Genomic DNA, 24,669 nt, shown 5'->3' on the forward strand with positions numbered 1-24,669 from the left:
AGAGTGCATGCAGCAGCAGAGTGTTGGGCTCCCACTCATCTACGGCGGCCACACACGCAAAAACAGTGCACCCCCCCAAAGGGTCTGTCCTAAAAGGAGGGGAGCACACATCAGGAGGAACAACAGTAACAATGTGGTTATTTAATCTTCTGTTCCATCTGTTGATGGTCCCAGGCACAGAACGGGGCCTTTTCAGAGCAGGCTGTCATGCCCAAAGGCCGGTAGATAAATCCAAATGTGCATTATGGAAAAAAAACGTATGACCCTGTCCCTTCTCCTCACAGCCCTTTCTAATGCGCTTGAGACCAACAATGCTACATGGACGGCTCACGCTGTGAGTAACTCATGTTCTCTCTGACTGTCACAGTGGTCATACTGTCATTACGTCCCCTCCAGTTCACACGACGACCCCGGTGCATTTTGAATGGGGATGAGTGGATCATTTCCTCTGTCTGCAACACAATAATAATGCTGGGATCGAGATACATTTGCTCCTCTGTTCCTCTCTTCTAATTTCTTTTTTTCTGACCAGCGTCGGAGTTGTTTTAGGGGAAAGTCAGTGCTGGCCACATGTCACTTTGCAATTTCGAACAGGGACTTTGCGAAGAAGTTGTAATAGGGTACACACAGTTAATAAATGCTTGGTAATACAATTACAGGTAACTTGATCAGTGAAACAAAGTCATTTAAGATGAAGGCATATGAGGTGTTTCATAATAACTATTGTATGTCCTCAGCAATCATGCAATGATCTTTTCCCCTCAGAGGTAGTTTCTTAAATTATCCTCATAGTTCCAGTTGATAAATGATCAAACTTCTTTAGCTTCATCTGATCATTATTGTATCTTGCTTACATAGTGCTGATACAGTTATTATTCTGTCTTTTGACGATTGCATAACAGCCAATGAAAGGCCGCTCTGGACGCGTAAAAAAAGGATGTTTACGTTTCCATATTTAGGCTGCAGATTTCTTAAAACACAAGCCAGTATTTATCCATAAGCAGCATACATAATTGAAAGCACATTACAAATTTGATATGATTTTTTCATCTGGATATGTTTTCAGAGCTTTGTGGATCGTACCAGCAACTGAAGGACCAAACTGTCCGTAGATCCAGTGACAAACAAAATGCCAGAAAATTCAACGCGATCCTGCAGGTAGACTAACCATCACAATTCTGTCTTTTGATTTGATTTTGTGTTCTTTCGGAGCTAATTTACACTTTGTCTACTTCTTTTCAGCCTCTGAATCATGGGAAATGTTGAGAGTCAGAATGGGGACCATGCCCTTTACCGTAACGAACATGGCTATTTGTCACGTAAGCACATGTCTCGGTCTCTTCGCATCTCAAACAAACAGTCCAGACGCTCTCGACATGCTTCATCAGGGAAAATAGAGCACAGGAATTCTGAAACGAGCACACGCTCAAGTAGCACCCCCAGTATCCCACAATCCCTGGCTGACAATGGCCTGGAGCCCTTCAATGAAACGAATATCCTCCCAGACTTTGGAAGCCCCATTTGGGTGGACCGTGTGGCCATGAACCTGCGGCCTGTGTCCTTTCACAATGACCTGGCCAATCCCTCTGTGCACATGAATACGATGCACATAACCCTACCTGGCCCCACAGCAGAGGAGGTGCAGGATGAAAACGCGTACACAGGCGAGGTAACGTACCTTCAGAAAACTCGGGATTGCTCCAAGGACACTGTCAGCTTCAAGAAAAAGAGGTCCAAGTCTGCAGACATGTGGCGAGATGACAGCCTGGAGTTCTCACTGTCTGACCTCAGCCAAGAGCACCTGACAAGCACGGAGGAGATTATAGACACGACCAACGAGAGGGACTTTACTGACTGCAAAGGACACCTGCAGTCCAGCCCCACGGACTCAGCTGACAGGGCAAACTCCCTGGACGAGCTGTATAGCCAGAAGTGCCCTGCCCGCAGGCAACCCCACGGTCGCTATGCCAAGTGGCATGACGCCAACAGGGCTATCAGAGAGGGTGAGGACGATAAGATGATCTCCCCATCAGAGGAGGATGGGAACACCTATGGTGCATACACCCTCCCCTGCCGGCGTTCCCACTGCCTTTCAGAAGGCCTGAGCAGCCACCAAGCTGCCATGTGTGCCAGTATGCAGGGCAGGAGGGCACAGACTATACAGGTAAGATGTAGAGCAAGTGGCTCAATTCATAGAAAACTGAACAAATCATTTCCTGTATCCATGAAAGTGTTAACAGTGTATTCATGTCCTCTTGACACTCTCTTAAGTTGAACTGTTAAAGCTGTGTCATGGCTCCTTTAGGCTCCTTGGACAGAGTAAACTGTGCAGAATCTTAATGTGGTCTGGTGGCATCATCAATAACACAGCTCCCCTCCTTTATTTAGTCCTCCCATTGTGTCCGAGCGTTTCCTCTGCTGCATTCACCCCACAGATAATACGCTGCCGAAACGGATTAAATGTAAAAAATAACACTTATGTCAGGGGAGCACTGATGAAACTGTTGTTTTTCTTGGGAGAGGAGACTGCAGATTGAGAGGGAGGGATCAGGGCTTAAAGTCACTCCCTGTTTGGAATGCCTCGGCCTTTTGTCATGATAATTGGGGGAGGCCTGCGGAAGAGTGTAACAGTAAAATGTGTGTGGTGGCCCTGTCACTGCAGGGCACCGTCAGCCCTAGAGAAAGGAGCTCTGGAGCGCATGATTGGGTCATGTGACCAGATGGAGGTACCAAGCTCAGTGTAGCCCCCTTCATCTCCCAGGAGCCTTTGGCTATGTGGGTAGGAGAGGGCAGACCCTGCGGTGCCACAGGGAGGGCAGGCTGCGCTCGCACAACAGCAGACGCTTTGCTGCGAGTAATTCATTTTGAGCAGAACCTCAGGATTAAGCAACCCATGGACTCTCGTTAGGTCTCTTTACTCACAGTTTTTGCAACATGTTTAGAAGAATGGCTCCATGCTGTATGTACATAGACAGCTTAGTCGTCAGTGAGGGTAGCAGATGTTGACAGGCTTCATTCTTAGTGATGAAGACAACGTGGCTGCCACGCCGTCTCACCTGTCTTGTGCTTCTGCCACGACGCAGGATGTCACTGCCGGAGAGGGTAGTGAGTACGAGGACAGCGGCATCGATGGGGTGACTGTGGAGGCAGAGCAACACTCCAGACGCTACAAGACCATGTCAGCCTCCTTCTCCGTGTACTCGGCGGCAGGCAGGAGCATGTTCGCTGGCAGCGACAGTGGCAGCAGCAGTGGCGGTGGGGCCAGCGAGTGTGTACAGGGCGTGTACGAGAACTTTCGCCAAGAACTGGAGATGAGCTCCTGCCAGACGGAGAGCTTGGAGGAGGCAGGGTCCGCCCTGAGTGACGAGCAGAGTACCATGAGCTCCACCTACCAGTCTGACCCGTTGCTCAGCGTCACCCAGGGCATGGTGCGTAAAGCTGGCAGGCTTGCCGTCAAGAACTTCCTCGTACATAAGAAGAACAAGAAAGTGGAGTCAGCCACAAGGCGCAAGTGGAAGAGTTACTGGGTTTCCCTGAAAGGTTTGTTATGCCCTCAATGTGTCCATAACATTTACATTTTATTCCATAAGCTCAATATTAATACAGCCCAGATAACACGGGACACCGTTTTTTTTTGCTGACATACAGAAATACTTCAAATCGAATCTAACCTCAATTTACAGTAGCTGAGTAAACCAAGCTTCAATTCAAGCATGATAGAAAGCCTCATTGTATGCCATTGACTGGGCTTGAAATCAAATCAGATCTCATGATCATGATTCCTCCCTGGGTGACTTATCAGCCATGCTGCACTACTTTTATTTGGCCACTGGAGAGCAGAATGAAATTGCTTTGAGCAAATCAGGCTCTAAAAAACAAAACATGATTGTCATTGTTCACCTTTCCTAGAGATTGGGCCATCGCGAGCTTATGCGGCCAATTAGCATATTATGCATGTGTGTAATAGATGTTTTGGTTTTCCAGGTTGCACTCTATTCTTCTATGAGACTGATGGCCGTTCAGGGATCGACAACAACAGTATTCCCAAGCATGCCATCTGGGTGGAGAACAGTATTCTCCAGGCTGTACCCGAGCATCCCAAAAAGGACTTTGTGTTCTGTCTCAGCAACTCCCTGGGAGACGCTTTTCTGTTTCAGGTAAGAGAATGCTTAAATGTCGTCTGTGAATAGGTGCAAATTCTCCCAAGTACTTTGACCTATATGTAGTGTTTTCTTTCCTTTCATGCTCTCTCAAGTGTGATTTGCTATAATAATTAGCAATGAATCAACTCAGGAAAAGCAAATAGAGAGCTTTTTTATCTCAAATGTTAGGGAGCCGTTTGTTGTTGTTCAACCTCTGACCTTTCCCTGTCTGTCCCCACGCAGACCTGCAGCCAGACAGAGCTGGAGAACTGGATCACGGCCATCCACTCGGCATGTGCCACTGCCGTCGCCCGCCTGCATCACAGAGAAGACACGGTGCGCCTGCTTCGCGCAGAGATCAAGAAGCTGGAGCAGAAGATCGACATGGACGAGAAGATGAAGAAGATGGGAGACATGCAGCTGTCAGCTGTTACTGACACCAAGAAGAGGAAGACAATCCTGGATCAAGTAGGTTTTATCCTTCGTTCCCCGCATGTCAGGCAGTTATGTGGGATTTTAAGAAGTATTATCCTGACTGAAAGAGTTTGGACATTTGATTGGCCCTCTGAGGAAGTAGAATATCAAGAAAACTTCACAGAAGAATATTAAAACTTGTCTCCAAAATTATACACAGTCATTATTCTTTTTTGCAATCTTATTAATGCAGGTTACATTCAGGGTTTCCTTACTTTTGTTGCCACTCAGTGGGCCGATTCCTTAAATGTGAAAACACATCTGCAGCAAAAAAATCTTCAAATGAGTTTAGATTTTCCTAATGAGTCAGATTATTTATTTGTCATTCAATTTAGGTTAAAAGTACTGCATGCAGCTTGCCAGTTTGACTGTAAATCAACCCATTCACCTAACGTTTCTAAGCTGATAAGAAATTTAACAAGCTCGGCGGGAGTGATAAAAGGCCACAGACAAAGGGTTGTCTGGATTTAGTAAAGTAGTAGAAAAACACATGGCGTATTACATCAACACAAGAGCTCTCATCAAGCTTCTGCTCCTCTTTCTGACTGTTGACACAACTGTTGCAAAATAGGGTAGCTCTCAAGATTGTTTTTCACTCTGGTCTAAGGCTGTAGTGACAATAACAGCTATTATTTTCATAACCTATTCAAGTTACGCATTGTTTGCTTAATTACAGGTATCACATGAAAGTAGGTATTTCAATATCAGTCAGTTGTTTTGATGCAAGAATGGCGGATGAATTGGAGATGGTCAGAGAAGCAGGGAGCGGTACAAGGGGATTAAGTAACAGATCTCAGAGGTATCATCCGCTAGAGGCTGCTGATGCTACACACCCATCGGCCATTAGATTGCTTTTTGTTTTGTTTTTCAAACCAGTATGCCGTTGGCATCAGTTGATTCATTCAATTAATTGCAAAGCTCGTATTGTCTTCTAATAGGTCTGTTTACAGAGAAGGGAGATTAAATGGCCTTTTTTTGGGTCAGTTAGGTAATGCGTGGTTGGAGCGGTTCTGTTTGGCAGCGTCAGGTTTCACATTGTGCAGTGCTGAATGGATATAGGCCTGCTCCTAAGAAAGCTGAAACGCTCTCAGCCTTTATCTGCCAGTGGAATGTGCAGTATTGTTTCTTTCTCGTCTCTGGCTACTTGGCAGTGATACAGAGCCCTCTGCCATGGCACTGGCAGCCTCTTCCGAACACCAGTTCAAAACCGTGACTGGGTGGGGACGGATCGGTGAATAATCACAATGTACGGCTCTACTGCCCCAGTAAACATCAAACCATTAGGAACGGAGAGCGCAGGTTGGCAACACTTGGAGTAAACTGGTTACAGAGTTTCTCCAGGCGAGAGGAGGACTCCAGCTTGGACTGCAGTTGACAAACTAGAGCCCCGATGAACAATTAACTGGATGTTTATTTGTGTCCCTCTCATTCTGCAGATCTTCCTGTGGGAGCAGAACCTAGAGCAGTTTCACATGGATCTATTCCGCTTCCGGTGCTACCTGGCCAGTCTGCAAGGTGGAGAGCTGCCCAACCCCAAACGCCTCCTGGCTGTTGCCTCTCGTCCCACCAAGCTGGCAATGGGCCGTCTGGGGATATTCTCTGTGTCTTCCTTCCATGCACTGGTAAATATCATCTTCATCTTTATCAAAGGTCCTCATTAAGTCTGGCTTTATGAAGAATCGTCACGATACACTCTTTACATATCATCTTAGTTTTACCTCTATTTATGCGTTTATCTGCAGACATCACGAATAAGGTGAATATTTGAAGAACCAATGTGCCAATGTGTAGCTCAAGTATACTTCAGCAACACAAACTATAGCTGTTGCAGGGATCAAACCTGTAACCGTTCAGCTGTGGGGGGGATCTCTCTTAACACTACACTGCCCTTATATTTAGAAGTTCCTTCGGTACTGCATCTCCCTCAAAACACACACTGTCATCTCTAAGTACACCAGGTCAGTCTCCTGGCAGGGCAATTGATTCTAGAACCTAAATGCATTGCTTCAATTTTTTTCTTCCACATTTTTCCACGATGAGCAATATTTTGGAGCCTGGGTCTCACACAGGGCACCTGTTGAAGACGTTTTGGTTCAGTTTTGGCCTCCCACTGCTGTACTGTGTGCTACACAGCTAAAAGCACCGGTAGTACAGGAAAACATCGATTTGATTTTTAGAGACATGTTTGCAGATCAGTGAGGCACCACCAACGCAGTGCTGTGGAGCATGTTGGTGTTTGAGCTGCAAGATCGCAGGCTGGGATGTCAAACAAAAGACACTCTAACAGCTCTCTTTTTTTATCTTTGCTGTTTCTCTCCCCCTCTAATTTCCTCATCTCTACTTCCATTAATACTTGCATCGGCCCTACGTCCAAAAATGACACAAGTTGACAGAACAAAACAAGACATCATTGAAAGAGCTTTTTACTCTTGCTTATTTTCACAAATGAGTTGCCTAAAAATGAAGTTGTGTAAGAACCTGCATGAGCCCAGTACTTGTGTGTGAAATAGTTATGACAGCCCAGTATCTGTATGTCGACTTCATGCTGATGCACATGCGATCCCTTTTCTCATTCCTCCTCAGTCTGGTGACATCTGTATTGCTTATATAAATCCTACTGTTTTGAGCCCTGACTGAGTCATTGTATTGTTGCAGGTGGCAGCTCGCTCAGAGAACGGAGTGAGACGGCGAACACAGGCAATGTCTCGTTCCTGCAGCAAGCGCAAGAGCAGGTTCTCCTCCCTCTGGGGTCTGGACACTACCTCAAAGAAAAAAACAAAAGCCCATCCCAGTATCAACCAGGTCTGCGATATTTTACAGTTATTTTCTAGTTTCAACGCAATCAATAGCACTGCCTTGGCCAGTAAAATATTACATTTAGCCTTTTCCTCAAGCATTTATCCTCCACATCTCTGCTTAAGTAATGACCACTTCACCTCTTTTTTGACCCAGCAGGTCTTTGCTGATGGCGAAGAGCTAGTGAAAAAGCCTGTTGATGGCGTATTTGTGGATCCCACCAAGGACAATACAGTAAGGAGGATTCTCTGTATGCATACATTTGACAGTGACTTGGAGGGCAAACACAAGTGGGAAGTTACTCACTAGATCATAAGTCAACACTGACGTTAATTAAATATTATCTCGAGGCCCAGAGGCTACAACTATAATGGCTAATAGTTTTTCTTTCTTTCTTTTTAAGCAAATGTAATATACTATAATATATTTAGATGGGAGGAATGATTAGAACATACTTGTTAAATCTTATATCATCAACCATTTTAATTGAAACCAAACTTTGCAGTTAAACATGTTTACATAGTAAAAAACGATTCTGTACTAAAGTAGCTGACTGAATAAGCCTTATTAATGTCTCTGTTCAAAGAAAAGTGAGGATGGAACTGTGAAAAGCCTTCCACAGCCCAGCACGGAAAGTGATATCTGGGTCCCTGACCACCTCACCCCCTCTTGGGTGTGTCTGCCAAATGACCAGCCAGTGCTAACCATCATCCAGCCAGGGGAGTCGGCACTGTGCGTTCTGGAAACCATCTGCAAGGTAACGGTGGCCAATGGCCTGACCTGAACCACAGTTCACTCCAGCGATGTTTGCATGACAAAGATGTAAAGACACTTGGAAAGCACAAGACTTTTGAAATGAAAGCTACGGTCTGGCCTCTCATAACATCCTTAAACTCGAGAAATAGAAGTTATGCACGGTCAGGAAGTTGACTGTTTGTAATCTTTATTTCAATTCACTTTTTTTTTTTTTTTGCTACCCTCTAATCCGCTCCATGTCCTCTTTCCTTCATCCCACAGGCTCACCAGCTCGATCCCACCAAGCACTACTTGCGACTCAAATTCCTTATCGAAAACCAAGTGCAATTCTACATTCCTAAACCAGAAGAGGATGTGTGTGACTTGGTATGTTTGATCTTATCTCTCCTTCGCCACCAGACTTTTCAAGATTATAAAAAGGTAAAAAAATGGCGGCAATGATTGCACGGCAAAAACCACAGAACATAGGAGCATCCTATCGTTGTGAATTGTTAATAGGTTTTGTATTTTTATCCTTTCGATTGCACATCTCTGGAGAAATGCCTGCCTGGGAGGACCATGCATCAAAACATAAATCTATTCATGGAAAGCCTGTAGTTACTTTTGTATTTCCATCATGTAATCATGACACGTCATAGACCATCCTGCATAAAAGACTCTGCTAGCTGCTTTGTCTTAGAATACAGAAAATGAACACTCTTTTTCCATGCTGTCAATAACCCACCCACCAGAATATGAATAAAATAGGCCGTCTCATGATTTATATAATAACTTCTTCTTGTTCTTCACAGCTTTACAAAGAAATTGAGCTCTGCTCCAAAATTACAAAAGTAATCCAGTTTGACAGAGATGAATCCTGCATGATCGGTTACGGTAGGAGCCATTTAAATGATCCAGTGTATTTTCTTTTGCATGTATTATAATATATAATATATGTATATATGTGTTATATATATATATATATATATATATATATAAAAAAAAAAATTTCAGCTTATCTCAATGTCAAAGATTGCATATGTAATGCTGTTGTTTTCAGCGAAATAATTGCTATTCTTTGGCCTATACACCCTTTATTTATTTAATTTTTTTAGCCTATTCCCATTTGTACTGCACAAATCCCTCTGGTATTTTATATAAGAGTCTCGCTCTCAGTCCACCTCTTCTCTCTTCTCTGCCTCTCCTTTTCCTCCTCCAGGTTTCTCCATTTCAGTGGTGGAGGAGGACGGAGTGCAGCAGCTCTACATCACTGATGTGAAGGCGGGCGGATTAGCCTTCGCCAAAGGTTCATTACACTTCATTTCCATTAAATTAACTCCCATCAAATACATTCAATATGTGTCTGTGAACTGATGATTTACAGCTAGAGACAAAAGAAAAAGAGTGTGGGGTGCATTGGCTGTTTTTCTGTTCCATTACAAGTTTTTAAAACGGAGCATTTTTCACACATCAAGGTTAATGGACTTTTTTACATCTCTTTAGAAATGCATTAGCGCATGTTTTCCAAAATGTTTCAGAGAATACAGCAATTCTCAAGGCCATTGATTACTATAATCATAGCCACACTGCCTCTCACTGGCCTTTGTGAAGGATGCAAAATACGATGCCCCACCACAGCTGCTTCACATCATCCTCATGAAGTTATACTGCAGGGTTGAGTCATTTCAAATGCTGGAGTTGGTCATAGTGCAGATAAAAGTGAGATACCTGCACTCTCTCAGCAGCTGACACTTTACAGAGCATAGAGAGGTGGGCCATGCTTTTGGCTCCGAAAGCCAAAGACAATAATACTGACTGTGCAACGAATGGTCTCCAAAGTACTATATTTTTACTTTATTTGTTTCTACCGGTAATACATTTTGAGAATGAGATATTTGGGAAAGTAGATACTTTTTAATTCAGTGTATGCACACATGGCAGGCAGGACATTTAATCAAAGCTAATGTTCCCACTTCTCAGGTCTCAATGCAGGGGATGAAATACTCCAGTTGAACGGAAAAGACTCTCACAGTCTCAACTTCTCCGACATGAAGGTAGCTTTCTCTCAAGCCTCGCTGGCTTTGACAGTCAACACCCTGCCTTCTGTGGAGCGCCGTCAGCTCTGCTATCTGCCGCCACGGCGCTCCGATGCGGAGGAGGATCTATACACGGACATCTTCTCCCAGAGTCAAGGTGAGAAGCGCCGTCAAATACTGCCGGACATGAAATCCACCTTCGTAATATTTTGTTTCCCCAACGCATGCCAAAAGGTGCAACTTGGCCCATTCACAGGTCCGATAAGCCGAGGTAACTGAAGAGTTATGTGTATTAAAGCCATCAATTACTCACAGTGTGGTCATGTTTGCCAAACCAGCTGGCCTGTAATCAGCTAAAAGAATAACAAATGGACCAGAAAGGCAATAGTAGGCAGTCAAAAAAGATTTCACGCTTGTGTCCTTCGTGACAGCAGTTTCATTTATACAAACGCGGTGAATCTACAGGGTCATAATTAGGAAGGATGGGAAGCTGCCAGCAGTGTTTTACAGCCCCACGTTGTGGATCAGTTTGATAAGGTCATCAGGTTTTACATAAAGGTCTTCAATCTTAATAAAAAATGACAATGCAAGGACATGTTTTCTCATGTACTGTACGCTGCTTGTACAGTGCTTCATGAAGCTCATACATGACTGTTGTGTTTGTTGCAGAGGAGATTCTGGACGACGGGGTGGGACTGCTGCTCGAGAGCTCAGGAGACAGCCTGGACGACGACTCTGAGATCTTCAGTGAGTTTCAGTGCAGAAAGGTAAGAGCACCAGTTTATGAATCGTTGAGTGGAGTCCGGTTGAGTATCACGACATAAAAACATCTGACAACACATCTTTGAAATGGTGTGCTTGTGTCCTGTCCTTGTCTTTCAAACCATTCCCCTCAACTCAGTTTTATTATGAAATGAGCGCATTGGAACAGCCTGTAACTGGCTTATTCAATCTTGTTTAGGAAAGCAAGAAAATTCTTCTAGATACAAATCTGCATTAAGTTTCTCTTTTCCTTTCGTGACACACAGAGGTTTTATTCTACATATAAAATTATTTCCGCTTTTAGCAGCGTTCAGTTTTTCTGCTCCACATATCTGGAACAAAGTCCCAGAAAGCTGCAGGTCTGCTGAGACCCTCAGCTCATTTAAATCAAGATTGAAGACCTTTCTGTTTGCTGCTGCCTTTAATTGAACCACATTCAATTAATATATTATCAATTTCCTGCATTTCTGCATTTTACTACTGTATTTTATTTCTTACACTGTTGTTAATTGCTGTTAAATCTCCTTTTCTTTTGCCTTATGTTTTGATGCTTTTAATGGTTTTAAAAGGACTGCACAATATATCGCCATTTCCTCCGGGACCGAGTTCGTGCAAGGCGTACACTATGAAACGCAGATCGGCAGAGATCTTTTCCAGACGTGGTTTGTGTGCGAGTAATTGCAGAATTGCGGCAGTGTATGGTTGATTGCGTGCAGCGTAATGTCTCAGGGAGACATCAATTATTGTTTCAATGTATGTTTTAAATCTCCTTTACTTTTGCCTTTATGCTTTTAATGGTTTCATGTGAAGCACTTTGAATTACCTTGTTGTTGAAATGTGCTATACAAATAAACTTGCCTTGCCTTTATATCCAATATAACCAATTATAACCTTTTGGCTGTGCTTGACAAGTGCTCCCCTTGTCAAAACCATTCCTTGAACTTCTTGTTGCAACAAATGTTCCAACAGTCAATAGCAACACCGACAAAGAGTTTTGTTTCAAAGAAGAAAAAAAACGAGGATAAGAGGACACATCAAAGTCGTGAGAGACAATTGTTACGTAAGTCCTGGAATCTACTCGGATGTTTCTTTCAGTTGCTGATCTGAAAAAGGGCTCGTTTCTGGGCTTGTGGAACTCATTACTCATTTCATTTACTACGGTACTTATTATCAAATACATTTTGGCAAGCCTAAACATTTACCACTCTTCATTTTCTTCCTGCAAAATCTCCCACACCAGTCCCTGTATTCACCCTCCACTGCAGCCTGTTCATGTGCAGCTCCCCATCTCTCTTCCCCCCCCCCCCCCCCCCCATTCCTGAAACCTGCATTTTTATTGTACTGCGGTGTCGCTCACCCAGCCAATCCTCTTCCACCATAACCTTGAGGAGGAGACTCCTTCCCTCCTGCTCCCTTGTTCTCTCGCCGTTCTGGAGGATTATCAAGACTCATTTACAATGCTGGCCAGATCTTCACACTCACACTGTGTGCCTGAGTTTAGAGAAGGGAGAGGGCGAGAAAGGAGCAGGATATCAGTGACAGAACTACAGCAGACTCTGAGGGTGAAAAGAAGGGGAGTTGGAAGGCTGTAGGCACTGGTGGGCGGAGGAGGAGGAGGAGGAGGAGGAGGCGGAGCAGCTTCACTCATCCTTCATCACAAGCATCTTCTCCTCTTTTTAATACAAAAGGAAAGACAAAAGGGGCTGAGACATGTGTTGGAGAGGCACAGTACAGACTTGACTTTTTACTAAGACTGGAGTCTCTTTCTCTCTGGCACTTTATCTGGCGTTGACTGTCCACCTGCACTCGGCTATGTCCGTCCTGAAGTGGAGCAAACCCAGCAAGCGCTCCTCAGACTCCATCTGTGACGTGCTTCATCTGGTGAGATTCCTTCCTTGTATCACTTTTCTTTACCTGGCTAGCTCTTGCTAGTGCTGTGATAGATGGCAAGCTGCTGTTGTCTTTTTCCAGTGAGCGTAAAACACCTTTCCTTTTCAGCGCTTGTTTCATACCTCCTCTTTGCTGCTACAGATAAAAAAAGAGGAAGCTGTGAGTCACTGTTGTGTCGCAGAATTTCCCCATAATCACTGAAGTGCTCCAAGGGATGCCAAAATGAAACGCTGTATGCAGGAGCTGAGTCTCTACAGCTGACTTGGACTTTGCAACAGTCAAAGTCACTGCAACAACGTCAGGGTAGTTTGTCATGTAGAGTTTTCTCTCTCTTGGCACCTCAAGCTGTGATCTTCTGCTTATCTCAGTTTCAGAGGACAGACGTGTGAATTTTCTCTCCACTCATCGTGAGTGCCTTCATGCTTTGACACATGCCTTTAATCTATATTTCATTCGTTAGTGGAAATGCTCGTCTCTGGCATCTCCGTTTTATTTCTAGTTATACCCACAACAGCCCCTCTTATCGACAAATTGTTCTTTTCATTTGATATTTAAGGCTTTGATCTCCCCCGCGCTCTCTGTTCTTTCTCTTCTCTCTGCCATGTCATGACTGTCCATGCACCCAAAGCTGCCATGGTGTTAATTAGTCCAGATTGCGATTGTGAAGACTGTGACTGAACTGTCATGGACTTTTTAGGCTGAGTAAAACTGGTGGAGCTCAGTTGACTAATTGGGCAGGAAAGAATCTGATTTATTTACATAATTTTCTTTCCTCTTTTCTTGGTATTCCATTTCTTTTTTTGGGGTTGCACATTTGAATGCATTATTCTGTCGAGTGTGTTTGTCTGTCTAACTTCTTTGCTGTCATATTGCAGTTCCATTTGGGCTGAACGTACAGTATCATCACATCAGTAAAAGTGATGAGACATGTATGATGGAAGCAGATCTCAATATTTGTTTTGACAGGATCGCTCGCGCTGATTGTTTGTGTCACAGCTCTGTCACTTCTATCCACCTTTCACTCACCTAATTAGTTCATTCAGTGCACCTGCCAGTCACGCTCAGCTCATCACTCTCACCTGCTCACTCTGCCTCTTCACTATTTAAACCCCTGCCTCAGACACACTCACTGCCAGATCGTTCTTTGCATTCATGCTCAACTTTCCCGCACTCACTCATGGACTGATTCCCTGTTGCCGACCCTGCCTGTCCCGGACTACCTCGCCTTGCCTCTGTCCTGGTAACTTACTCAGCCCTTCTGTCCTTGACCACAAGAAACCTGTCGTTGATTCTTCCAGAGAATATTCTGCCTGTCGTGTGTTTCAAATAAAGAACTCAAATCATACCAGTCCTGGTGTTGTCGTACTGCTCCTGGGTCCTAACTACACCCGTTACAGTTTGTGTAAAAACGTACTGCATTCCGCACATCAGCGGTAAATGTATTAATAAAGGGATGTTTCGGGGCAATATCTTTGTCAGGCAACTTGGCTTTTTAAAACCTAACCCTCTCCGCAGCTAAATGGTATTGTAAGTTGTTGTACTCTAACATTACTTTATTAGCAAAGTCATAAAAGTTGACTAAATGCCTATTGCAGCAGCTCCTTAACTATACATTTAGCTACACTAGCATCAGTGAGTTTTATTATATTTAAGGGCATTTAAGCACTTCCCAGTTCATCTGTTGATCTGGGAGCTGCTTGGTTATTTTGGGGACATTGCCAAGAGGGACAAGCTGCTGTCATGTCTCACATATGGCTGTATAACAATGCTGATAAACACTGATAAACACTGTCGTTTGCAAAGATGCATGAGAAGATGTGTGACTGTCACTGGATAACACTGTTATTTTCATTGTATCTAAGTGAATGTCATCTAACCTATCACTGTTTCTACCTAGTGTCCACTCATTGGTGCAGGTTTTGAAAAAAACATTTCGTCCATCAGTTATATGAACAATGCAAATGTGTATATGCACAGCAGTGACAATAGACGAGTAGCTCAGATCATCATTAAGACTGTTTGTATCCGAGAGTAATAACGCTCCATCTGCTGCAGCTGTTTGGAGGTTATATTCTTATTTCCCAGAGGAGCTTGTGGATGTGACGAGATACATTGCTTCTTTTCTTTCTGACCTATACAAGTTATTCTAATACCAACCAGAGACCTGTCCGCTCACTGTTATGCACTCAGTGGTGTCAGTACCTGCGGGTGGTCCCGTTATGTGTATATAACTGTTTATACCCTGCAACGCTCTCCTTCAATCCTTGTTGCCTACTTTAAAATAAAAGGTATTTCATCTATTCTATTATTTCTCATGAAATGGAATAACATTTTGATGGGTATGAATGGAGTTCTTTTTTTTGCTTTGTGTTTGTATTGATGTGAGAAGCCGAAATGCTCTTATTGTTGTTATGACTGGTGAGGCTGTAGCCTGTTGCGAACAGAGTAACTGTTAAGCCGTGTGGGCTGTTGCTGAGCGGAGTCTATTTTTGTCCAAAATGATAGTCTAATGCACATCAGGGCTGGTCTCCCCAGCAACCCATACTGTATGTGGACAGACACTGTTGTGTGTATATTTTGATTCTGTGAAAGAGATGAATCATTACACCACCGACCCGTCGGTAGGAGGAAAACACCAGGGAAATGAGGGATGTGAGTGACAAAGAGAGAGGCGGAGAGTCATTGTTATGACGGCGTGAAAATAGACCAAATTAGTGCAAATTACTTTTTTTTAAGAGCTGCCTCTTTCCAGGCTCTCACTGTGCACAGTTATGATTCACACCTGCAGGTAATATTTGAGGTGCTGGCTCTGTACTGACTGATCGATTTGTCCTATTATGAGGAGGTTGGAGTTACATAATTGCATCAAATTTTTACGCTTTTTGGTCTCATTTTCTTGTAGAGTACAGAACAAGTCGCTGCTTTCTGCCGCAGTCTCCATGACATGAATCCCACGGAGTGTGTGTTCTCTTCGCCTAGCCCGGATTCGCCCTTCCCACCACCTGCAACGCTCCGACAGCTGTCCGATGCTGACAAGCTCCGCAAAGTCATCTGCGAACTCGTGGAGACTGAACGCACCTATGTCAAAGTACGTATCACTCATCTTACTTATAAGGGGCAGTTGGGTCTGTGTGAGTGAGCGTGTGTTCCTCTTATCCATCGATCTATGTTCTGTCTGCCTCGGGTTGGTTAGCCCCTACACATTACCTGTTCCACAAGACCGATCCATATTTATCTCTGTGTCCCAGGAGATATGAGGGGACACAGCTGTGCCCTTCCCTGGATATTGCCTCATATTTTTCTGCCTGGTTATAAATGTGGCTTTGTTGAATAACTGGGTTAGAGAGGGAATATAATGGGATAATGTCAAGGCTATTTAAAATGTTATACCTCTTTACAGCGGGCACATGTATACGTATTATAGAAATCACATTATGTATGATTCATGGTGTATTTTACAACCTTCATAGGGGATAGCTTGATATTTGGTGGACTTGGCCTATTTGTTCTAATTACCCAGACATGTCAAACAGACATGCAATGAATGGGTCTCTGTGTGCAGTTTGCAGTAGTGGGACTTTGTAGCTTAACTGCTCCTGTAATATAGGAGTAGACAAAATAATGGAAGGCAAGGTCGGTGTTTGACAAATACTGTGGGCAACACACCTATCGTATCCTTGCTGACATATTGCTGTTATTTCTTTAAAACCTTAAAAAAAAAATGTTTTTGTGACCAATTTGGGCACATGATTTTGCCCGCTTGGGGCTTTCTTTTTTTTTTTACTCATACCCACAAGTTTACAAGTAGTTATATTTGTGTGATTAAGATACTTCAGATTAAACATAATTTTGTCTATTCCATGCAGACATTTTAACTAACAAATAACTACATTTTATTTTAGACTACTCTTCTTTAAAACCAGTAATTTGAAAGTTATTAGGAGGTTGCTTGAGTTGATTATTAGATCAACTATAAAAAAGGAAGAAACATGTAAATTACAGTGCAATGTTTTGTAAGGCTAGCCATCCTTCTTTGGAAAGGATGGCTAGTTCTACTTTTTTGGCAGAACTACTAATTGATCTCAACGGCTTTCTTCAGATCAGCTTCAGTGAACTGTAGCCACAGTCATTCATTTAATTTCCAAACACCTGCTTTCACTTTTGTTTCAGTGAATCCGCTAGCTCCTCTATCCTTGATCTAGTTTGACTTTTCAGACTATCCCTGCAACTTAATTACTTATTCAGTTTTGTTGTGAGGAATATTTAAGCCTTATGTAAAGTTGCGTTTTTGTCTGTTATCCACACAATGACTTGGGTAACCCTGAATCACACGCATAATCAATCACATAACTCACTCTTCTCTCGCAGGATCTCAATTGCCTCATCGGGAGATATTTAACCCCACTCCAGAAAGAGACCTTCCTCACGCAGGATGAGGTATGTCAAATGCTCCCTGTGAGCCTTTAAAATATGGTTTGCTTTTAAATGCCAACACTGTTTGAATGTTCTAAGAAAAGAGGGTTAGATAATCATGTGACGAGTAGCCGTATAAGAGGACAAGAGGGGTGGATGATGAGAGAGAGAGGGAGGTTTGCGAGAGATGTTTGACATGTACTTGTAATGATGAAATTCATTTGATTATTTTAATTGTGTTTCCATGCGCTAACTGTAGCAAGGGACTAACATTGGATGCACCAGATAAGGACTATATTTGATAAATATGAATAAATACTGAATGGATATTAAAAACACTTTTTAATGAGGACCATTGATTTTTGGCTTTGCTCAAATACCCTTTTCCACCAGCTGGATGTACTATTTGGGAACTTGCTAGAAATGGTGGAGTTTCAGCTCGAGTTTCTCAAGACCCTGGAAGACGGGACCAGACTTGTTCCTGATCTAGAGAAATTGGAGAGAGTGGATCAGTTTAAGGTATACCAAAAGATATGACCGTCAACCAGCATTTACTAACACCCATAAAGTCTTTTATAACTACTGGTTGGGTAACTTCTCCTCCCTTTTTCACAGAAAATCCTCTTCTCCCTGGGAGGCTCTTTCCTGTACTATGCAGACCGTTTTAAAATCTACAGTGCTTTCTGCGCCAGCCACACCAAAGTCCCTAAGGTCCTTGTAAAGGGTGAGTAAATGTACTCTTTGGGCAACATTCAATCATTAACCATCTGCCATATCCTGCAAGGCTCCATAAATCTGCTCTGCAGAGTTGTCAGCCAGACAGTTGTCCATTTGACCTTTGCATACTTTGAAGCTGGTGGCTCTGAGGGCTAAAAGCCCAGCAGCATTGTATAATATAAAATAAGCGGTTTTCAACATTTTATTCTCTCGCTAGAACACCCACTCCCGTTTGCTCTTAATGGCTTTGTTTGCTGTATATACATTCAATGAGTCATATCTGCCCACTTGTGGTTGCATGCTCTTAGATAAAATGACTTGTCTACCAAAAGCATGAAACAGTTCAGTCCTTTTGACTTGACTGACGGTCTATGGCTGTTTCTAATGCTAAAAGTAAAATAGAACAATCAAATACTGGCTCTGGGTTTGCACAAGACCTGTCACGGGGCATGATGAGGACTCAAATGCAGACAGTCAGGTGTAGTGAAAAAGGGTTTTAATGAATAACCAAAAACAAACAGGGAATCCAAGGACAAGACAAAAGACGAGGGGGAAAATCCGGCAGGGCAGGCAGGACCGGGAACAGGACGAGCAAAACGGGCGGGTAGGTAGGAACCCAAAACAATGATCTGGCAGTGTGTGTGTGTGAGGCAGGGGTTAAATAGTGAAGGAGGCAGAGTGAGCAGGTGAGCGTAATGAACTGATGAGGTGAGTGTGACTGGCAGGTGCACTGAATGAACTGATTAGGTGAGTGAGGAGCTACAGAAAGAAACACACAAAGACGCAGAACACACAGGGCAAAGCCTGATTGTGACAAGACCAACATGTTAATGCCATGAATATCAGGCAACATAAACTTCCATTTTCAAAAGTACAAGCTTTATTACTGTGAATAACATGCCTTGAATAAAATAAAATGGGTAGCCCAAAGAGTGAAACACAACACACCAATCATTTGTGGAAAGGACAAAAAAAAAAAATGTCTAAGTGTGTTGCATTAAGTGTTTTATTGGTCATTCCAGCGAAAACCGATCCTGATTTCAAGGCCTTCCTGGAGGAGCGCAACCCGAAGCAGCAGCACTCTTCCACCCTGGAGTCATACCTGATCAAACCCATCCAGAGGGTGCTGAAGTATCCCCTCCTGCTGAAGGAGCTCTACTCGCTCACAGACCCAGACAGTGAGGAGCACTACCACCTGGATGGTACGACCCTGTCACAAGGCTGACTGAGAAGATGAAATCATTTTTGACAGAGAATGCATACGGTCGCAACAATTCAACGCAATCCGTGTTTTCTGCTTGTCTGCAGTTGCCATGAAAGCCATGAACAAAGTTGCTAGCCACATCAACGAGATGCAGAAGATCCATGAGGAGTTCGGAGCAGTGTTTGATCTGCTCATCACTGAGCAGAGTGGTGAAAAGAAAGAGGTAGGTTGGGCAAACGTGGCTTGGCTCTGTTCTGTCATAGAAAGAGTACATGTGGAGTGACTGCTGATATTTTGTTTTTTGCTAGGTGGCTGATCTTTCTATGGGGGATCTGCTACTCCACACCAGTGTGACATGGATCAACCCCCCTGCCTCCTTAGGAAAATGGAAGAAAGAGCCCCAGATGGCCACATTTGGTATGTCAGAGATGATTTCCCTCCATGATTATGTAATGAGTAGGTTTAAGTCATATGCTTTAAGCTTTGATTGACAACTTGTGTGTTTGTTTTTTTCCCATTACCGTTTAGTGTTCAAAATGGCAGTGGTCTTTGTATGCAAGGAGGGATCCAAGCAGAAAAAGAAAATGGTATGTTTTTACAGAAGAAAGAAGCAACACGGTACTCTACAACCTCCCCAAAGCTAACGTCATGGAGTCACTGAGGAAAGCGGGGTCAGGTGGTAGTATCGCGTTATGCGGGACATCTGTTACCACAGCATCTTGTGTCACCGTAAACGTGCACTTTAACACTATATGTATAGTTTTACCACATGTTCCAGAAAGCGTTATTTGTGTACGAAAGCCGAATGCTCATTGCCTATAATTGGAGGATGTGTTTGAAGAGAAGTCTATATTATTTACTTGTGAATAAGAGCAGCTATGTTATGTCACATGACTCAGAACATGCTGAATTGTGTTTTTTCTAGGAGGATGCTGCTACAGGCCCAATTTTATTTATTTTCCTGTTGAATTAATAACAGATAATGGAAGTAAATTCATCTGTTTTTGAATCATGACAAATATGCAGTGTTTAAAAAAATAGCAGACAAACAGCAATAAAAAATAAATCGTGTATATAAAAGTTTTGATGGATCAAGAATCTATAATCGCATCGTAGCCCTCTCAATCAGAATCGAATCGTGAGGTGCCGAGAGATTCCCATCCCTAGTCACGCGTTAAACCAACCTTAAGGCTGATTGAACTGGAAACAGCTCGTTTAACAAGTATAATTTCAGATTTTCTTTTGTTTCAATGATTGTAGGGTGGCTCCCATCGAGTCTCTGTATCTTCAGAAGAAAAGGATCCCTTCAGATATCGTCACATGATCCCAACTGATGCCCTTCAAGTCAGATCCTTGGCCAATGCAGGTAGACAAGTCAATGAATAATTTACAGCACTGTATTAAAATATATTCTCCAAAATCCAGAAATGATTATTCTCACCAGATTGCTCTGTACATGAGATCATGTGTGCGTGTCGATTACTTCCTCAGATGGTGAAGGCTCGGCTGTGTGTGAGATTGTCCACACAAAGTCTGAGTCAGAGGGAAGGCCAGAGAGGACGTTTCAGCTGTGCTGTAGGTGAGGGTCTCCTCCAATAGAGGTAGAATTCCACTGGAGGTTAAAGCTTGTGTGACACTGATGCAGTCCTATCTGCTGCTATCTACAGAGTGACACACTGATGAACGTGCCCTTCTATCTCCCTCAGTTCTCCAGAGAGTAGAAAAGACTTTCTGAAGACAGTACATTCCATCTTGAGGGAAAAGCACCGCAGGCAGCTCCTAAAAACGGAGAGTTTACCCCTCAACCAACAGTATGTGCCCTTTGGTGGAAAGCGCCTCTCTGCCCTGAAGGGAGCCCGTCCAGCCATAAATAGAGCAGGTAAATACCAGTCAGTGGCTACATTCACTTTACAGCTCCAAGTGTCCACCTTCAGATTTGTTCTTTCTTACCAGACACACATTGGATGCTTTGTTATAATGTGAACAAAACATGTCTACTTTTTATTTACAGATTAAAGCACCTTTTAAAGATTGAATTAATGTGGCGAGACACCGACATTCAAGCTTTTATTGGAAAAAGTCTTAGTTATTCTGTTCCGGCACCATCGGGAGAAGATTCTCTGAAGTTGGACTTTAATGCTTTTAACTTCAATTCATAGTTTGTAATTGTAACTAAGAATCATCAGTAACACTTTCTATGACGCCCATGTCTATAATGAGTTATGATGTGCTTACAGTACTTTGTACTTATAAATAATTGTGAATATTTGAGTGTTTTTATAACACTCGTAGCACAATATAAAGCATTTAATAATGACTTATAAGGTCAAGCACCAATACGTCATAATTGCTCGTCAGGATCACAGTGTATTATAATTCCCATAGTTGTAATAAATTATAATCTTTTCATAATGCATTGTAATCACTGTTATAATGCATCATCATTTGATAAGTTACTCGAAGTGGTTGTTTGTGTTCAGTAAAGTTTTTACAAAATGTATTTTACAACAATTAGTGTGTTCTTGTACACTTGCATTTTGTTTCCACTTAAAACAATGACTACTTAAAGTTCATTATAATCACATAATCTATTATAACAAAGGTTCAATGCATTATAAAAATATTTTCATAACATAGTTATACTCAACCCTGTCCAGACAGGACAACCTTTGTTATACTGTGCTATACATTGTTGCTCATTTGTTGATTAATCAATGGACCTTGTTTTTTTTATTAATCTAGTCCTCAAAATCTGAAAAATGACGAATGTGATGTTAAAGTGAAAGCTTTTGACCTCGTCTTTTTCTGCAGCATCTGCACCAACCAGGACTCTAGGCAGGAGGAAGTTGGTGCGCAACCGTTTCACTATAGACACCGATATTGTTTTTGACGGCGAGCCCGGACAGGACCTCGCTTCACCACAGGAGCCTGACTCAAATCAGCTGCAGCAGGATAACGAACCAGATAAGCTCCAGCAGCCTGTGTTAGCAGGTGACACAGACCGCTGGGTGGAAGAACAGTTCGACCTAGAAGAATACGAGGACCCGGAAGCGGTGAAGGAGACAGACATCCTTAGTGATGACGATGACGAGTTCTGCCAGACACCCAGAGCTTCGTCCGCTGAGGTCGACCTGGAGGCCCCCGTCATGGCTTTGTCCTTGGAGAGTGAGGAAACCAATGAGGACGAGAGCCTTAAGTCCGCAAAGGCCAGTGGAACACCTGATGACGTGACGCTGTCCAACACAGACGAGCAGAGCGCCGTGATCGATGACAACGTGGAGGATCAAAAGCAAACGGAGAAGGATGAGATTTGGGTAAGAAGGCAGCAGTCTGGTTCGTCCCCAGACTGTGGCACATAAAAGCTGAAGAGGACCGGCAGACAGCTTTACATGGGCTCCATAAAGATCAGTCTTCACACACAATGCATGGGCATTGACATCGATTGCACAGCTAGTAGAGGTTCTATCCTTACTATTGCTGAATACTTTTTGTACAGGTAAAACCATCAGTGGAGTGATACAGGAATCAAGAACGAGGGAGCTTTATCCCAAATCAAATGCTGGTACATAGAAGTCAAGTGTAAGCTTTCAGAGATGAACCAATGGTACAATCATGGAATCTAATCAGTTGCTTTGATTGGCATGGTTTGTACATTTGGGCAGCATAATATAGTCCTGCCTGCTGTTGCCAAATTGTGAGAACATTAATATTTGTTTTGTTTGTGTGACTCAGCGATGTTATCATAGTTAAGGGCTGTATATTATTTGTCCTTAAAGAAATAGAATAACTGCAATGGACTGTTTTCTTGCATAGTTTACTGTACTTGTACATTTCCACATGACTATACACTGACATGTTTGGGTAACAGTTTTGTTATGTTAAGAGTTATGTAAAATATATGATTTTGATCTCTTGTTTTACAGACAAAGCTCTTTTTAGCCTGGGAAATATTTTTTGTTCTTACATTTAACAGTGGAATTATGTAATAGCCCCTATTGCACAGAGGCTAGGGGGGATTTTTAAATAAGTTGTAACTTAACATAATCCTGTTTTACTTGAATTAGCTGTTTCATGTTTATGTTTTACTGTGAAACCATTTTCTTGTATTTTTCCTTTTTACTCTTCAGTATTGCCATTTAAAGAATGCTAAATGTTTCATTCTCAGCGTGCACACTCTGTAGAGGATTTGCACACCAGTTATTATAAAAAGGTATTGTATGTTCAAAAACAGTTTACTAGTAATTGATCACAAAGCAATGTTTTTGTTTTAATTTATTCATATGTAAACATAAGTAACCATATTTTTTTCACAAAGAAAGTCCAAATTTGCTCAAGCAATCAAGGGGAAAGACTTGCAGTATGCCTGAACAGTGAAAGAAGTCATACTTGTAAACAATTCATTGTGCTACTAAGACTGCATTTTTATTACTGTATATAGAAAAATGTATTGATATCATAATAAATACAGTTGTTTCCTACTTATAATTCAAAGCACCTCTCTCATAGTTTGCGTGTTTTTCCTAAACAGCCCAACTCATTTCCTGCAGCTCTTTAAACATCTTCCCTGAAAAACACTAATGCCCAGTGCGCTCAGATGCCTGAGAACGGTGGAACTAAGTAGCTAATCGAAGAAGTTTAATCTTAAAATAACCACTTCGAGTGTTTGCAAGCCATGACTGATTGGTGCCTGAATGATGGTGAGGGAGCTACAGAAGGATTAAGGAATGTCTAATCTGTGTAGTTTTCACTTCAGGCATATGCCCTCGCTTGAAAATAAAGTCGTGTGCATGCATATATCAGCTTAGAAATGTCAAGACGAAAGTAAAGAAATGGGAGATCCTGTGGTGTACACAAAGGTTAAAGTGAACACATTGGGCCGAATAAGAAAATGAGGAGCCATGCTCATGGACTTCCACTCCACTTCTGGAGAATATTTGTATCACTATTGTATATTAAGTGTCTTTTGGTGAGGGTCGGTTTGTAATTTTCTCTTGTGATTTCCACGGCTCCTTTTTGTCTAAAGTCTTGATTTTTGAGAGATAAAATGCAGGTTCATCTGTCATAAACACTGCTAAACGAATTTAAATAAATAAAAGTAAAATCATGCCAATCGCAGAGAAATTGCATAATCAAATATGAACAGTGTTCAGAAGTAGACCCTCAGCAGCACTGACTGAAGGACACAGTAACTGGTATATTTGCTCCACAACCCTACAAATAACTTAAATCAGGATCCCTGATGACAAACAAAGCTTCACCAAAATGGCATCTACTGGAGGGCTATTGTGTTGTGTTCTGTAAAGTGTCCACCACCCCCTGTTTTTTTGAATGGCACTAGACAATTGCGCAGCTGATGAAGGGAGATGACATCTTTCTACAGGTGGCATGTCCAGGGCTTAGCAGCGGGACTGCATTTTGAACAACAATAAAGCTCTTGCAGACTTTCAGTGTTCGGCAGGTATGTATGAAAAAGACCAAGACAATAACAACACATTGCATC

At 42.6% G+C, this 24,669-nt stretch overlaps 1 protein-coding gene across 1 annotated transcript; it reads left to right on the forward strand.

Annotated features, from left to right (window-relative positions):
* The first annotated feature begins 1,130 nt into the window (after positions 1-1,130).
* On the forward strand, positions 1,131-23,529 carry LOC306779521 (rho guanine nucleotide exchange factor TIAM1-like). Its single transcript, XM_079271475.1, has 26 exons — positions 1,131-1,158; positions 1,243-2,164; positions 3,084-3,540; positions 3,985-4,157; positions 4,386-4,610; positions 6,053-6,238; positions 7,272-7,418; positions 7,572-7,646; positions 7,999-8,169; positions 8,430-8,534; positions 8,960-9,041; positions 9,367-9,453; positions 10,128-10,340; positions 10,853-10,950; positions 15,738-15,923; positions 17,204-17,272; positions 17,642-17,767; positions 17,864-17,972; positions 18,988-19,167; positions 19,274-19,392; positions 19,478-19,586; positions 19,698-19,756; positions 20,430-20,535; positions 20,661-20,748; positions 20,876-21,048; positions 21,981-23,529. The coding sequence occupies exons 2-26, from the start codon at positions 1,253-1,255 to the stop codon at positions 22,526-22,528; spliced, it is 4,803 nt and encodes a 1,600-aa protein (XP_079127601.1). The 5' UTR covers positions 1,131-1,158; positions 1,243-1,252; the 3' UTR covers positions 22,529-23,529.
* Positions 23,530-24,669: the final 1,140 nt, after the last annotated feature.

This window comes from Melanostigma gelatinosum, assembly GCF_949748355.1.
Source record: "Melanostigma gelatinosum genome assembly, chromosome: 7".
Lineage (NCBI taxonomy): Eukaryota > Metazoa > Chordata > Actinopteri > Perciformes > Zoarcidae > Melanostigma > Melanostigma gelatinosum.

Excerpts from the sequence above, each read along its gene's own strand:
- LOC306779521 (XM_079271475.1), top strand. The coding sequence starts at position 1,253 with ATGGGAAATGTTGAGAGTCAGAATGGGGACCATGCCCTTTACCGTAAC. Across the intron at positions 17,768-17,863 it reads AGAGAGTGGATCAGTTTAAG|AAAATCCTCTTCTCCCTGGG; the intron begins GTATACCAAAAG and ends CCTTTTTCACAG. Across the intron at positions 19,587-19,697 it reads GCCCCAGATGGCCACATTTG|TGTTCAAAATGGCAGTGGTC; the intron begins GTATGTCAGAGA and ends ATTACCGTTTAG.